Source organism: Carcharodon carcharias (genome assembly GCF_017639515.1).
Source record: "Carcharodon carcharias isolate sCarCar2 chromosome 27 unlocalized genomic scaffold, sCarCar2.pri SUPER_27_unloc_1, whole genome shotgun sequence".
In the NCBI taxonomy this organism is placed as follows: Eukaryota; Metazoa; Chordata; class Chondrichthyes; order Lamniformes; family Lamnidae; genus Carcharodon; species Carcharodon carcharias.
Window position 1 is genome coordinate 1,639,945 of NW_024470624.1, and position 17,225 is coordinate 1,657,169.

At 45.1% G+C, this 17,225-nt stretch overlaps 2 protein-coding genes across 2 annotated transcripts in view; both read left to right on the top strand.

Annotated features, from left to right (window-relative positions):
• Window positions 1-17,225, top strand: part of LOC121273703 (zinc finger protein 229-like) — a 1,112,939-nt gene that overhangs the window by 353,814 nt on the left and 741,900 nt on the right. The gene's annotated exons all lie outside the window — the stretch shown is intronic.
• On the top strand, window positions 11,188-15,562 carry LOC121273688 (zinc finger protein 229-like). Its single transcript, XM_041180844.1, has 2 exons — window positions 11,188-11,421; window positions 12,802-15,562. The coding sequence occupies exon 2, from the start codon at window positions 13,161-13,163 to the stop codon at window positions 14,334-14,336; it is 1,176 nt and encodes a 391-aa protein (XP_041036778.1). The 5' UTR covers window positions 11,188-11,421; window positions 12,802-13,160; the 3' UTR covers window positions 14,337-15,562.

Sequence of the window (17,225 nt, forward strand, 5' to 3'; positions counted from 1 at the left end):
GCAGGTGTTCTGCAAAGCGGTCGCCCAGCTTACGTTTGGTCTCTCCAATGTAGAGGAGACCACATTGGGAGCAACGAATGCAGTAGACTAAGTTGGGGGAAATGCAAGTGAAATGCTGCTTCACTTGAAAGGAGTGTTTGGGTCCTTGGACGGTGAGGAGAGAGGAAGTGAAGGGGCAGGTGTTGCATCTTTTGCGTGGGCATGGGGTTGTGCCATAGGAGGGGGTTGAGGAGTAGGGGGTGATGGAGGAGTGGAACAGGGTGTCCCGGAGGGAGCGATCCCTACGGAATGCCGATAAGGGGGGTGAAGGGAAGATGTGTTTGGTGGTGGCATCATGCTGGAGTTGGCAGAAATGGCGGAGGATGATCCTTTGAATGCGGAGGCTGGTGGGGTGATAAGTGAGGACAAGGGGGACCCTATCATGTTTCTGGGAGGGAGGAGAAGGAGTGAGGGCGGATGCACGGGAGATGGGCCGGACACGGTTGAGGGCCCTGTCAACGACCGTGGGTGGAAAACCTCGGTTAAGGAAGAAGGAGGACATGTCAGAGGAACTGTTTTTGAATGTAGCATCATCGGAACAGATGCGGCGGAGGCGAAGGAACTGAGAGAATGGGATGGAGTCCTTACAGGAAGTGGGGTGTGAGGAGCTGTAGTCGAGATAGCTGTGGGAGTCGGTGGGTTTGTAATGGATATTGGTAGACAGTCTATCACCAGAGATTGAGACAGAGAGGTCAAGGAAGGGAAGGGAAGTGTCAGAGATGGACCACGTGAAAATGATGGAGGGGTGGAGATTGGAAGCAAAATTAATAAATTTTTCCAAGTCCTGACGAGAGCATGAAGCGGCACCGAAATAATCATCGATGTACCGGAGAAAGAGTTGTGGAAGGGGGCCAGAGTAGGACTGCAACAAGGAATGTTCCACATACCCCATAAAGAGACAGGCATAGCTGGGGCCCATGCGGGTACCCATAGCCACACCTTTTATTTGGAGGAAGTGAGAGGAGTTGAAGGAGAAATTGTTCAGCGTGAGAACAAGTTCAGCCAGACGGAGGAGAGTCGTGGTGGATGGGGATTGTTCGGGCCTCTGTTCGAGGAAGAAGCTAAGGGCCCTCAGACCATCCTGGTGGGGGATGGAGGTGTAGAGGGATTGGACGTCCATGGTGAAGAGGAAGCGGTAGGGGCCAGGGAACTGGAAATTGTTGATGTGACGTAAGGTGTCAGAGGAATCACGGATGTAGGTGGGAAGGGACTGGACAAGGGGAGAGAGAAGGGAGTCAAGATAACGAGAAATGAGTTCTGTGGGGCAGGAGCAAGCTGAGACGATCGGTCTACCGGGGCAGTTCTGTTTGTGGATTTTGGGTAGGAGATAGAAGCGGGCCGTCCGATGTTGGGCGACTATCAGGTTGGAAGCTGTGGGAGGGAGATCCCCAGAGGAGATGAGGTCAGTGACAGTCCTGGAAACAGTGGCCTGATGTTCAGTGGTGGGGTCATGGTCCAGGGAGAGGTAGGAGGAAGTGTCTGCGAGTTGACGCTCAGCCTCCGCGAGGTAGAGGTCAGTGCGCCAGACAACAACAGCACCACCCTTGTCAGCGGGTTTGATGACAATGTCAGGGTTGGACCTGAGAGAATGGAGTGCAGTAAGTTCAGAGAGAGACAGGTTAGAATGGGTGAGAGGAGCAGAGAAATTGAAACGACTAATGTCGCGCCGACAGTTCTCAATGAAAAGATCGAGAGAAGGTAAAAATCCAGAGGGAGGGGTCCAGGTGGAGGGAGAATATTGGAGATGGGTAAAAGGATCCGTTGAACTGGGAGAGGACTCCTGCCCAAAGAAGTGAGCCCGGAGACGAAGACGGCGGAAGAAGAGTTCAGTATCGTGCCGAGCCCGAAATTCATTGAGGTGAGGGCGTAAGGGTATGAAACTAAGTCCTTTGCTGAGCACTGAACGTTCAGCATCGGAGAGGGGAAGGTCAGGGGGTATAGTGAATACACGGCTGGGGTTGGGACTGGAAGAAAGGGTGGGGACGGAGGGACAGGCAGGGGTGGAGGGTCCTAGATGGGTGTTGGTGTCGATGAGCTGTTGGAGCTTGCGTTCCTTAGCACTTGAGAGAAAGAGAAAAAGTTTCTTGTTGAGGTGTCGGATGAGCCGAAGGATAAAATGAAACTGGGGGCATGCGCAGCTTTGAGAAAGGGTACGGCGGTGCTGCTGGAGGGAGAGGTTGAGTGTGTTCATATGGCGGCGCATGGCACTGAGAGTGGATTTCAGAATGTGACGGGAACAGCAGTCCGAGAAACGGTTTATGTCCCGGAGATACCTGTAATCCTGGTTGGGTCCGAAACATGAGGGGTGGAATTTCTCACCGTCCAAGGACCCAAACACTCCTTTCAAGTGAAGCAGCATTTCACTTGCATTTCCCCCAACTTAGTCTACTGCATTCGTTGCTCCCAATGTGGTCTCCTCTACATTGGAGAGACCAAACGTAAGCTGGGCGACCGCTTTGCAGAACACCTGCGGTCTGTCCGCAAGAATGACCCAAACCTCCCTGTCGCTTGCCATTTTAACACTCCACCCTGCTCTCTTGCCCACATGTCTGTCCTTGGCTTGCTGCATTGTTCCAGTGAAGCCCAACGCAAACTGGAGGAACAACACCTCATCTTCCGACTAGGGACTTTACAGCCTTCCGGACTGAATATTGAATTCAACAACTTTAGGTCGTGAGCTCCCTCCCCCATCCCCACCACCTTTCTGTTTCCCCCTTCTCTTTTTTTTTCCCAATAAATTATAAAGATTTTCCTTTTCCATTATTAAAAAAAAACCCGCTAGAGCTATACCTTGAGTGCCCTACCATCCATTCTTAATTAGCACATTCGTTTAGATAATATCACCAACTTTAACTTTAACACCTATGTGTTCTATTGTACTATTGTCGTTGACATCTTTTGATGATCTGCTTCTATCACTGCTTGTTTGTCCCTACAACCACACCAACCCCCTCCACCTCTCTGTCTCTCTATCTCTCCGCCCCCCACACACACACCTTAAACCAGCTTATATTTCAGCTCTTTCCTGGACTCGAACTCAAGTTCTGTCGAAGGGTCATGAGGACTCGAAACGTCAACTCTTTTCTTCTCCGCCGATGCTGCCAGACCTGCTGAGTTTTTCCAGGTAATTCTGTTTTAGCCTGGCCAGCAGGCTGGAACCCGAGGACGTCACCACGGAGCAGACTGATTCCTATTGGCTGATTCAGGCCATTGTGGACGTCACAATGCGGAAGTTGGACAATGAGCTTCAGACTAAAACGAAAAATAAAAAATAGCTGGAAAAACTCAGCAGGTCTGGCAGCATCGGCGGAGAAGAGTACAGTTGACGTTTCGAGTCCTCATGACCCTTCAACAGAACTAAGTAAAAATAGGAGAGGGGTGAAATATAAGCTGGTTTAAGGCTTGGGGGGGGGGGTGCGGTGGGTGGGTAGAGAGAGAAGGGGGTGGGGGTTGGTTGTTGGGACAAGCAAGCAGTGATAGGAGGAGATAACCAAACGACGTTACAGACAAAAGAACAAAGAGGTGTTGAAGCTGGTGATATTAACTAAAAGAATGTGCTAATTAAGAATGGATGGCAGGACAGACAAGGTGGGTGGGGTGAAATAAGACTAAAAGGGCATAAAAGGTATAGATAAATGATCGGTGGAATACATTAAAAATAATGGAAATAGGTGGGAAAAGAAAAATCTATATAAATTATTGGAAGAAACAAAAAGGAGGGGGAAGAAACGGAAAGGGGGTGGGGATGGAGGAGGGAGTTTAAGATCTAAAATTGTTGAACTCAATATTCAGTCCGGAAGGCTGTAAAGTGCCTAGTCTTCTCTCCCTTCTCTCTCCCCCTCCCCCTTAAACCAGCTTATATTTCACCCCTCTCCTATTTTTACTTCGTTCTGTTGAAGGGTCATGAGGACTCGAAATGTCAACTGTGCTCTTCTCCGCTGATGCTGACAGACCTGAGTTTTTCCAGGTATTTTTTATTTTTTGTTTTGGATTTCCAGCATCCGCAGTTTTTGTTTTTATCTCTGAGCTTCAGACTAAAACTTCCTCCTCTGGGCAACATCTGTGAGGAAATCAATGTTTCCCACTTTCCATTTCTTTTATCATTCTGGGGGCAAATTGTTGACTTGCAGGAACTGACGGGAAAGGAAGTGAATCCAGGGAGGGTGCAGACTCTGGAAAGGTTGGCCCAAGTCTCTCTCTTAAAGACATTGACATCCTTTGCTTCCTCAGCTTGACACACTTATTTGTCTGGCTAAAAGGATGGTCTCTTTCCTAATGTTCACAATTAAAGAGGTGTCTTCCCCTGGAGACGGCTGACGTTTAAGGAGACAGTAAAATTAAACAGGGCAGAGATTTGTCTAGTGTTGTTATATGATACATATTAAATGTTCTATTTCTGCTTCTCTCATAAAATATATTTATTATTATTTCTAGCCCTGTAATATAGCACTGCCGCTATGTTACATATTTCCAGTCATAGAGTCATTACAGCACTGAAGGAATCCATTTGGCAATTCAAGTCCTTGTCCACTCTCTGTAGAGCAACCCAGTCAGTCCTGTTCCCTATCTATATCCCAGTTCCCCTGCAGGTTTAATTCCTTCAAGTTCATTTTGAAACCACTGATTGTCTCCACTTCCACCAGTCAATGTGTTCTCGGTCTAGCGGCCTGCACGAAGATTTTCAGGACTCTGTGTCCTGAACAAAACCACTGTGTGGATCAGCATGAATCGGCACCTTCATGAGAATTGGGAGGGTATATTAGGTACAGCAGAGTGAGAATGGAGGAAGAGTATGTGGGGCAGAGATTTACAGCTTTTGGTCAATGAGAGAGGAAAGAATGTTCCCTAGAAACTAGAATTGTCTGTTCTGAATTTCCATCCTGTACTGACAATGATGACTTTTGTAAACTTCTTTTATAGGCTATTAGAAGGGGAAGATTTGCAGGCAGAAATCTCAAACCAAACATCACGAAAAGATCTTACCAAGTCGGTCAATTCATTGGGAACTGAATATCAATGGCCTTTGAAGCTAGAAGGAGAAATGTTTGTTTGTTCAGTCTGCTTCAGAAGGTTTAAAAATCAGTGTTATTGAAAAAGCACCGAGACACACACACCCGAATGAGAGTGTTCCAGTGTACTGACTTTGGAAGGAGCTTTAACCAGTTACGCAGCCTGAAAAAGCATCCCCATTTACTGCAGCGGGAGTGGCAGATGCACCAGCGAGTTCACACTGGGGAGAGGTCATTCATCTGCTCCAGTGTGGTAAGGGATTTGCTTATTTATCCAGCCTGCTGAGATATCAGCAAGCCCACACTGGGGAGGGACCATTCACCTGCTCTGATTGTGGGAAGGGATTCAAGGATTCATCCACCCTGCTGAGACACCAGTGAGTTCACACTGGGGAGAGGCCGTTCACCTGCCCCATGTGTGTGGACCACTCAGTTGATCATGAATCTGAAGAGACCCAAGGACACCTGCAGCATGAAGAAACAGTGGACATGTGGAGACTGTGGGAAGGGATTCATACTCCCATCAAAGCTGGAAATTCATCAGCGCAGTCACACTGGGAAGTGGGCATTCACCTGCCCTGTGTGTGGGAAGGGATTCACTCAGTCATCCCACTTGCAGACACACCAGCGAGTTCACACCAGGGAGAGACAGTTCACTTGCTCTGAGTGTGGGAAGGGATTCACTCGGTCATCCCACCTGCTGAGACACCAGCGAGTTAACACCAGGGAGAGTCTGTTCACCTGCTTTGAGTGAGGGAAGGGATTCACTCAGTCATCCAACCTGCTGAGACACCATATCACTTACACCAATGAGAGACTCTGTAAATGCCCTGACTGTGGGAGTGGCTTCAAAAGTTCTCAGGAATTGATGTTTCACCAGCTCATTCACACTGAGGAGAGACCATTCAGTTGCCCTAACTGCACAGAGTTTTAGAAGGTCATCTAACCTGTGGGAACACCAGCGGGTCCACACCAGTGAAAGGCCATTCACCTGCTCTGAGTGTGGGAAAGGATTCATTCAGATGTCCAAATTGCAGATGCACCAGCGAGTTCACACTGGGGAGAGGCCATTCATCTGCTCCAGTGTGGGAAGGGATTTGCTTATTTATCCAGCCCGCTGAGATACCAGCGAGTTCACACTGGGGAGAGGCCATTCAATTGCTCTGAGTGTGGGAAGGGATTCTGTAATTCATTGAACCTGCTGACACACCAGTGTGTTCACACCAGGGAGAGTCTGTTCACCTGCTTTGAGTGAGGGAAGGGATTCACTCAGTCATCCAGCCTGCTGAGACACCAGCTAGTTCACAAGTGATTCCAGGGATTGGATTCTACTGTTATTGCTGCTGTTAATCACATCCAGGACTGAACCATGTTCATTCTGACACTTGGTGAAGTGGGAGGGTTGAAGGGTTTCTTTGCTTCCAGTGGCTGATGCTCTTTGAACCTGGCAGTGCACATTTCCACTGAAATGATCCACAAAAACTGATGAAGGACATTTATGTTATCCTGGATAGTAAATAGTGTTTTTCCTACCACTGCAGGTAGATCTAAAATAAATACATTTGTCTCTGTTCCATTGAGTCTCAGGGCTGGAGAGAGGATTTATGAGAATGGAACCATGGATGATGGACTTCAGTTAATTGGAGAGACGCCAGCCGCTGAAATTTCTCGCTTTAGATCATAGAGTCATTAGGTTGGACACGGGACCATCACGTTCCTGACTGTAGAAGGCTCCCTGTAGAGCAAACTAGTCAGTCTCATTGCCCTGCTGGATCCCCGTAACTCTGTAGGTCTATCTCCCTGAAGTGGTCATCCAGCTTCCTTTAGAAACCATTCCCTCATCCCTGCTTCTGCCACCCTCATAGGAAGTGGGTTCCAGGTCATTACCACCCGTGTGAAATGTACACACATCTCATAGACACAGAAGGAGGCTATTCTGCCAGTCCTGCCCCTTTGAAATAAATACCCAATTAATCCCATTGCCCTGCAATTTTCTTTTCCTTTCAAGATTCTGTCCAGTTCCCTTTTGAAAGATACAGTCAAAACTGCTTCTCGCACTGTTGTCAGGCAGTGCATCCCAAATCACAACAACTCGCTGTGTTTTCAAACAAATCATTCAGGATATAGTGTGTGTGGATTTTCACAGAGTATTCAAAAACGTGTCAAAGGCATGTTATTTCCACTCGTAATTACAGGGTCTTAATTTTATGATTTTGATGAGGGGACCGAGTGTCACGTATCATATTTGTGGACAACTGAAAAAAATTGCACTTCTATAGCACCTGTCACTAGCACAAGACCCCAGAAGCATTTTACAGCTGATGCAGTGCCTTTGAAGTGGAGTCACTGTTGTCATGTAAGAAACTGTAGGTAGGCCTGCAAAGTCAAATTTTGTTTTAAAACTCAATCACTTTCATATTTTATTCACTGTTATAAGTAACAAGGTCAAGGAAGCCATCTTAATTTAACATCTGGCTTCTTGCATGGTTTCACAGTCTGTAACTTTTCTTCCTTAACTATATATTGATCTTGGATTGATCTCGCAGTGTAGTGTACTGATGTGTTCTAAAAACTATGTATATTAATATGCAGAGCCCTCTTATTTGCAGACAAAAAGAACATGTACACACATTCACTTGTTTCGACTGAATAAAATAAGCAACAGCCATACTCTGGTTCATTCACCATGGCAATTCCTTGATCAAACAGAGTCAATCTGCCTGGTTTGAACTTAAACAACCCTTGGTAGTTGGCTATCAGTCATCAGTTCAATGGTGCATTCTCCCTGTCAATTCCTCTACCAATCAAAGTCCATTTCACCAACCAATCAGCACTCTCTTCTCATGAAGTATTAATTGTTGTTCCCTTTGCACTTGGCATTCTTGCAAATGCTCTGATGAGTGCAAGATGAAAAGCTTCAACATGTCTCTTCTGCAATTACTCTTATAAATAACTACCAGCCAGGAACAGATGATTGAATAAGTAGTGAGCCTTAATTGAGTTACAATTAATGAATCAATAATGAATCAGTAGTTATAGTAAAGACAGAGTTTTATTTGCTGTTAAGAATATAAAAGCTTAATTGCTGTGAATGTAAAGGATATGCAATGGAAGATAAATGTACTGTCAAGAGAGACCTTCAAGCTCTGATTAGCCTCAAAGTTTGAATCTCTATGAATAAGGGATGGTATAGAATAAGATAAAGGCATAGTAGGAAACAGTTCTGTTGTATTCTTGTCTAAGATAATGAGAGAAGGTAGAGTAAGTAATTGGGGAACTAATTAAATTAATCTAGTAACCACCTGACCAATTGTCATGTTACAATGGCCCAACTCTAACGTAAAGTAATGGTTACTTTGGGGATAAAAGTAGAGGATCTGAAGGTCTATCTTGCTAGCCAAGTACTGAAGACTCCCAAGGCCGAGTTCCAAGGAAATTACATGTCAAAGAAGGAGCTAGACTCCCGAAGGCGAATTCCACAAGAATTACTATAAAAGAGGGAGCCAGAGAGGGTTACGCTTCTACAGACTGATCACTGCATGAAGTTGTAAAAATCAATGTCTTAAAGTTGTTAAGTAAACCTTTTTCTTTTAATAAACCTCTTTTTAAATTTACTATCCAGACAATTCTGCCTCTGCCTTAACTGGTTAAAGTCTTGTCTAAATCGAAGTTAATTCATTAAATGGCACGTTGGGGTGACTGAAATCAATTATGTAACAGAGAACAAGATCAGATAATATCAATCTTAAATTTTAGTAATTGCATTTATATAGCGTCTTTCACAGCCACACAATGTCCCAAAGTGCTTTATAGCCAATGAAGTAATTTCAAAGTGCAGTCACTGTTGTAATGTGGGAAACGTGGCAGATTTACACACAGCAAGATCCCACAAACAGCAATGTGACACTGACCAGATAATCTGTTCTTGGTGATGTTAATTGATAAAAATCGGCCAGGACACTGGGGATAACTCCCCTGCTCAACTTCGAAATAGTGACCCCGGGAAGTTCTAAGTCCACCCAAAGCAGCAGACAGGGTCCTTGGGTTAGCATCTCATCCAAAAGACAGCAGATCTGACAGTGCAGCACTCCCTCATTGCTGGCACTCAGAATGTTGGATGTGACTTTTGTCCTCAGGTCCCTGGACTGGGACCAACAATCTTCTAACCCAGAGGTGAGAGTGTGATCCACTGAGCCACAGCTGACACTATAGACAATACAAAGTTAGAATGGGAAAGCAATTCTATAAAATCCCCCACCTGTTGCCTTTAGTGCCTAAAGCTAATAATAAAAACCCCAAGTAACAAGCAGCTACTTGATGGACAAGTATTGAAGTGTTGGTTTAAAGTCACAAGTTTCAACTTCTCAATTGAACTTCAGACATCTTCCTGTCTCTCTATTGCTGGTATCAATGACAGCCAGGCAACGGAGCTGAGGGCTGAATTTAACTGAGAATAATGGGGCCTGCACCCCAGTTGGGAAACTGTCATGGATATTGCACTAACAGAGAGACAGAGAGGTGCTGGAAGACTGACTGGGAAATGGGCCTCCAGCCAAGGAGGAGGGGGTGTCCTGATAGAGGTCTTTAAGATTGTGAAGGGGTGTGATGGGATTGATGTCAGGAAAATGTTTTCAGTTGTTTGGGGAGACTGGAACCGGGGGCCATAAAGATCAGGCCATCACTGTATTGTGTACAGTTCTGTGCACCACACTTTTGGAAAGATGTGTATACATTGGAGAGAGTACGGAAGAGGTTTACAAGGATGGTTCCAGGGATGAGAAACTTCATCTATGAAGATAAATTGGTGAAGTTGGGACTGTTATCCTTGGAGCAGAGAAGGCTAAGAAGAGATTTGATTGAGGTGTTAATGATGGGTGTCATGAGGGGTCTGGACAGAGTAGATAGGGAGAAACTGTCCCTGTTCATAAAAGGATCGAGAACGAGAGGTCACAGATTGAAAGTGATTTGCAAAAGAAGTAAATATGATGTGAGAAAAAAGCTTTTTCACACAATGAGTGGTACAGGTCTGGAATGCACTAGCTGGAAGTGTGGTGGAGGCAGTTTCAATTGAGACATTCAAGAGGGCATTAGATGATTATTTAAACAGAAACAGGACTATGGGGAAAATGCATTAAGTGTGAAGTCGCTGATGGGTCAGTCAGCTGATAGAATCTGTAAACCACTTCCCACATGGAGTGGGTGAATGGCCTTTCCCTCCCTTCAGTGTGAAGTCGCTGATGGGTGAGTCAGCTGATAGAACCCGTAAACTGCTTCCCACCTGGAGCAGGTGAATGGCTGTTCCTCAGTGTGAACATGTATCCAACTCAGATGGGGATCAGAATCCCTTTGCACTGTCCCAATATTTCCACGGTTTCTCTGTAATGGATGTGTCCTTGAGTCTGTCCAGTTGGATGATCAGTTTAAGCCTTGACAAGACACCAACCATGGATCATTGATATCTTTTCCAACAGACAGAAGAGTGAACTATTTCTTTTTCTAGGTTCAAAAACCAATGATATTCAGAAACTGATGAATCGAGTGACTGTCAGATTTTGATGTATTATCTGTTTTGAGTTTCCTGTCTCTAAATTCTCCCTCTCCAATACACTATAAGGGGAGTTTACAAAAAAATCACTGTAACAACAGGATCGAAATTCAGAACTGACAATCCTGGTTATCAACAAATATCCTTCTCCCATTCAAACTATGAATCTCTGCCCGACACACTCCTTCCTCTCTATTGATTGAAACACTAATTCGTCCTCCTATCCTCCTCCCCCTTTCCCACAATTCTCCTCCTCTGAAGGTGCTGACTCTTGGGTTCAGTTTCACACTCACCTATTGCCCTCCCCAATATGTCACCCAAGTGTCTAAATCTTTACACCTGAAGTTAACAAATTTGCTAAGGGGGCGTCACAATCAAATCCAGTGACTACCCACATGTACTTTGTGTTAGGGCGGGGTCATTGCCCCCCCCCATCCCCATTTTCCATCCCAGTCCCAGAAGTTTGGAGACTGGGCTCCGGAAGAGTAATGGTGGCCGCAGCTCCCACAATCCACAGCGTTGGGGAAACCGCTCTATCTGCCGCGGGTGCAGGAGGCCCGGGACTGCGCATGTCCAAGGGAGAGGGGGAAACTGCGCATGTGCGGGGAATGGCGTTTGGCCTACCGATCAACTCACCATGGGTTTCAGAGGGTCTCCCGCGTCCGCGAAGGCTTCCGCTGCCCCATTGTCTTTATTCGGGAGATTGACCAATGGAGAGAATTGGAGGGCAGGAAGGACTCGGGTCCTCCAGCCAATCAGAGCGCGGGCTTTGTGTGAATGAAGATTGAGCTTCAACCGGACGAAAACTTCCTCCTGTGTCCAACATCTGTGAGTAAAACACTTTCTTTTCTCCCCCTTTCCATTTCTTTTCTCATTCTGGGGGCAAATTGTTGACTTGCAGGAACTGAAGGGAAAGGAAGTGAATCCAGGGAGTTTGCAGACTCTGGAAAGGTTGGCCCAGGTCTCTCTCTCTTAAAGACATTCTTTGCTCCCTCAGCTTGACACATTTATTTGTCTGGCTAAAAGGATGGTCTCTTTCCTAATATTCACAATTAAAGGGCTGGTTTCCCCAGGTGATGGCTGACATTTAAAGGAACAATAAATTAGTATTGGACATATTAGATATATTATTGATGGTTCTAGAATTAAATACATTTATTATTATTATTTCTAGTCTTATAATATAGCAATGTAACTACGTTATATATTTCCAGTTATAGAGTCACTATGACACTGATTGAGTCCATTTGGAAACTTGAGTCCATGCTGACTCTCTAGGGTACGCTAGTCAGTCTAGTAAACTTTCTCTGAACTGCTTCCAATGGAAGATATACCCCCTTAAAGAAGGAGACCAGAACTGCACACAGTACTTTAGATATCGGTCTCACCAATATCCTATACAGCTGCAGAAAGACTTTTCTACTTTTATACTCCATCCCCCTTGCAATAAAGGCCGACATTCCAGTTGTCTTTCTCATTACTTGCTGCACCTGCATTGTGACTTTTTGTGATTAATGTACTGCAGTATTCTGCAGTCTCCGTCCATTTAAATAATGCTCTACTTTTCTATTCTTCCTGCCAAAGTGGACAATCTCACATTTTCACACATTATATTACATCTGCCAATAATTTTCTCCCTCACTAAACCTATTGCTATCCCTTTGTGGTCTCTTTGTATCCTCCTCACAACTTGCTTTCCTATCTACCGTTGTATCATTGGCAAAGTTGGCTACAATATATCAATTCCATCATCCAAGTCATTAATATGAATTATAAATAGATGGGGCCCCAGGACTGATCCCTGCAGGACTCTGGAGCCTCAGTCATTAAATATATTCAAGACAGAGAGTGATATATTTCTAGATATTGAAGATATCAAGGAATATTGGGGATAGTGCGAGAAAATAGTGCCGAGGTAGAATAGCCATGATCTCATTGAATGGCCGAGCAGGCTCAATGGGCCTGCTCCTATTTCTTATTTTCTCTGTGTCCTGGACAGGAAGCAGTGAGAGTAGATCTGTTGATCAGCTGAACCTTCAGGAGGATTGGGAGGGTGTATGTTAGGCACAGCAGAGTGAGAATGGAGAGAGAGAGAGTGTGTTTTTGGAGAAATGAGAGAGGAAAGAATGCTCCATACAAACAAGAATTGTCTGTTGTGAACTTCTATCCTGTACTGACAGTGATGCCTGTTGTGAATTCCTTTCACAGGATACGAGAAGGGGAGAGGATTTACAGACAGAAATCTGAAATCAATGGTTAAGATCTCACTGAGTCACTCGATTTATCGGAACCTGAATATGATCAGCTTTTGAATTTAGAAGGAGAAATGTTTGTCTGTTCTGTCTGCTTGAAAAGATTTTAAACATCAGTGTGACTGGAAAAGCACCGAGACACACACACCTGTGTGAGAGTGTTCCAGTGCACTGACATTGGAAAGAGCTTTAACCAGTTACATAGCCTGAAAAAAACATCACCATTCACAGCAGAGAGAGACCGTACATGTGTTCTGTGTGAGGACAAGGCTTCAACTGATCGTCAAACCTGGAGAGACACAAGGACACCGAACCATGCAGAAACCATGGAAATGTGGGGACTGTGGGAAGGGATTCAAAGCCCCCTCTGAGCTGGAAACTCATCGGCGCAGTCACACCGGAGAGAGACCATTCATCTGCTCTAAGTGTGGGAAGGGATTTGCTCGGTTACAACACCTGCAGTCACATCAGCGGGTTCACAATGGGGAGAGGCCATTCACCTGCTCCGTGTGTGGGAAAGGATTCACTCGGTTAACCAGCCTGCAGACACACCAACGAGTTCACACTGGGGAGAGGCCGTTCACTTGCACTGTGTGTGGGAAGGGATTCACTCGGTTAAACAACTTGCAAACACACCAGCGAATTCACACTGGGGAGAGGCCCTTCACCTGCTCTCACTGTGGGAAGGGATTCACTCACTTATACAACCTGCAAACACACCAGCGAATTCACAGCGGGGAGAAGCCGTTCACCTGCTCTGTGTGTGGGAAGGGATTCACTCGGTTAAACAACTTGCAGACACACCAGAGAATTCACACTGGGGAGAAGCCATTCACCTGCTCCGTGTGTGGGAAGGGATTCACTCGGTTAACCAGCCTGCAGACACATCAGCAAATTCACACTGGGGAGAAGCTGTTCACCTGCTCTCAGTGTGGGAAGGGATTTACTCGGTTACCCAACCTACTCACTCACCAGCGAGTTCACACAGGGGAAAGACCATTCACCTGCTCCGAGTGTGGGAAGGGATTCACTCGGTCATCCAGCCTGCTGACACACAAGCGGGTTCACACTGAGAGGCCAGTCACCTGCTCTGAGTGTGGGAAAGGATTCACTGAGTTCTGCAGACTGCAGGCACACCAGCGAGTTCACACCGGGGAGAGGCCGTTCACCTGCTCTGATTGTGGGAAGGGATTCACTTGGTTATCCCAGCTGCGGACACACCAGCGAACTCACACTGGGGAGAGGCCATTCACTTGCTCTGACTGTGGAAAGGGATTCACTCAGTCATTCAACCTGTTGCTGCACCAGCGGCTTCACACTGGGGCGAGGCCGTTTACCTGCCCTCAATGTGCGATTGGATTCACTCAGTCATCCCACCTGCTGAGGCACCAGCGAGTTCATACTGGGGAGAGGCCGTTCACCTGCTCTGAGTGTGGGAAGGGTTTCACTCAGTCATCCCACCTGCAGACACACCAGCGAGTTCACAGATGATTGTAGGGTTTGGATTCTGCTATTGTTGTTGCTGCTGTTAATCACATCTAGGACTGAACCATATTCATTCTGACACTTGGTGATATGGGAGGGTCAGAGGGTTTCTTTCTGCTGAACTGACCAGTCCCATGACTTTGTCCCAGTGGCTGATGCTCTTTGAGCCTTGTTGCGAATATCTAGTTTCATATTTCACAGGGATCACAGGATGAAAGGGTGGTTGGAATGTAAAATATATTTGGTTTGCATTTCTTTTTGGAACCACCCAAAGCATGCCAGGTTGCCATGGCGATGGGTTGTACTGGTTGGATGATTTTTTGGTATAATTTATCTGGGTGTTTCTCACAGAAGAAAACTATCACAGTTTGAGGGTCAAGTTGGCTGTGGTAGATTGGGAAACTACATGAAAAGTTATGACAGTAGACGGACAATAGCTAACATTGAAGGAATCATGACACATTTACAACAAATATAGATTCCTTTTGGGAACAAAGATGAAAAATGATGCAACTGTGCCTAACAGCGTAACAAAGAAAAGATAAAGATTGCATTCGATCAAAGGAAGAGGCTCCTAAAGTGACCAAATAAAGTAGTAAGCCTGAGGATTAGACTTTTTTAGAACTCAGGAAAGGAGGACCAAGAAACTGATAAAGAAAGAGAAAATCGAACATGAAAGCAAACTGGCGAGAAACATAAAAAGCGAATGTAAAAGCCTCTATCAGTATGTGAAAAGGAAAAGATTACCAAAGAGAAGAGTGGGTCCATTCCAGGCAGAGACAGGAGAATTTATAATGGGGAATAAAGAATTGGCAGAGAAACTAATGTGTGTCTGTCCTCACAGAGGAAGATACAGAAATCATCCCAAAAATACTAGAGAACCAAGGGACTAGTGAGCATGAGGAACTGATAGAGATTAGTATTGGTAAAAAAGTACGACTGGAGAAATGAATGGGGTTGAAAGTTGTTAAATCCCCTGGACCTGGTGATCTACATCCCAAAGTGTTGAAGGAGGTGGCTGTAGAGATAGTGGATGCATTGGTGATCATCCACCAAAATTCTACAGATTCTGGAATGGTTCCTGCAGATTGGAAGATGGCAAATGTCCCCCACTATTTAAGGAGGGAGAGAGAAAACGGGGAACTACAGACCTGTTAGCCTGACATCAGTAGTAGGGAAAATGCTAGAATCCATTATAAAGGATGTGATAACATAGGATCATATGAATTAGGAGCAGGAGTAGGCCACTTGGCCCCTCGAGCCTGCTCCACCATTCAATAAGTTCATGGCAAATCTGATTGTAACCTCAGCTCCACGTTCCTACCTACCCCCCAATAACCTTTTACTTCTTGTTTATCAAGAACCTATCTCGCTCTGCCTCAAAAATATTCAAAGATTCTGCTTCCCCCGCCCTTTGAGGAAGAGAGATCCAAAGACTCACTGAGAGAAAAAAACTCTCCTCTGTCTTAAAGGGGCAACCCATTACTTTTAAACCGTGACCCCAATTTCCAGATTCTCCCACAAGAGGAAACATCCTCTCCACATCCACCCTGTCGAGGCCCCTCAGGATCTTATATGTTTCAATCAAGTCACCTCTTACTCTTCTAAACTCCAGCGGATACAAGCCCAGCCTGTCCCACCCTTTCCTTATAAGATAATCCTTCCATTCCAGGTATTAGTCTAGTAAACCTTCTCTGAACTGCTTCCAACACATTTACAGCCTTCCTTAAATAAGGAGACCATTACTGCACACCGTATACCAGATGTGGTCTCACCAATGCCCTGTATAACTGAAGCATAACCTCCCTAATTCTAACAATAATATCCTGTTAGCTTTCCTAATTACTTGCTGTACCTGAATATTTAGCTTTTGCGAATCAGGCACAAGGACACCCAGATCCCTCTGCATCTCAGAGCTCTGCAATCTCGTAGCATCTTGATTATATGCTTCTTTTTTATTCTTCCTGCCAGAATAGACGATTTCACATTTTCTCACATTACGCTCCAAATGGCAGATCTTTGGCCACTCACTTAACCTGTCTATATCCTTTTGTAGTCTCCTTATGTCCTCTTCACAACTTACTTTCCTACCAGTCTTTGTGTCATCAGCAAATTTAGCGACCATCCCTTCGGTCCCTTCAACTATACTTGAATTTTCTATTTAATTTCAAGATAGAATGAAGTTGAGAGCCTAAAAGGTAACTAATCGGCATGTCTACCTGGATACAAGGTTCATGTGATTCACATTGCCATGGAGATGGGCTTCAATAGGGGAAGGATCCATGGGAAGCCATTGGAGGATCAGATTGGAAAATTCCCCGAAAAGGCATCCTTGAATTTCACAGACAGATCAATCTGCCAAGATCTGAGAGAGAGAGAGAGAGCTGATAGAGACGGCAAGTCTCTGTTTCACCACGTGGGAATATGGATGGGACATTGTGTTCACGTTGAAAAGATCAAATTCATGAGGATTTAAAACAAGACTGGAAGACTTGCCTTGCTTGAGTTAGAGGGATGACCCAGGAGAACGATTTCTGTGAAAGACAGTTCTGAGGTTAAATGTTGCCAGATTGGGAAAGGAAAAGAATGGAAGTAAACTCTCAAGAGCAAAGAATCACTTTGGACAGGTTCCATGAGAATTGAGTGTCTACTTCAAGGACATAGTGAAATATAACTGTGGAGTGGGATTTTTAATTATGTTCAAAGCAAAATGGCAAATTTCTGTTTGTTAATTTAAGGTATATGTTGCCAACAAAAGTGGTGTTTAGTCAAAATTGCTTCTCGATTGTTTGTTGCAGTAAAAGTCACAAAACATAAAATCTTATTGTGTGATCCTTTAATTTGTTCACTGGGAATTTGAATTTATTTTTAAAAGTTACCAGTCTTTACAGAGAT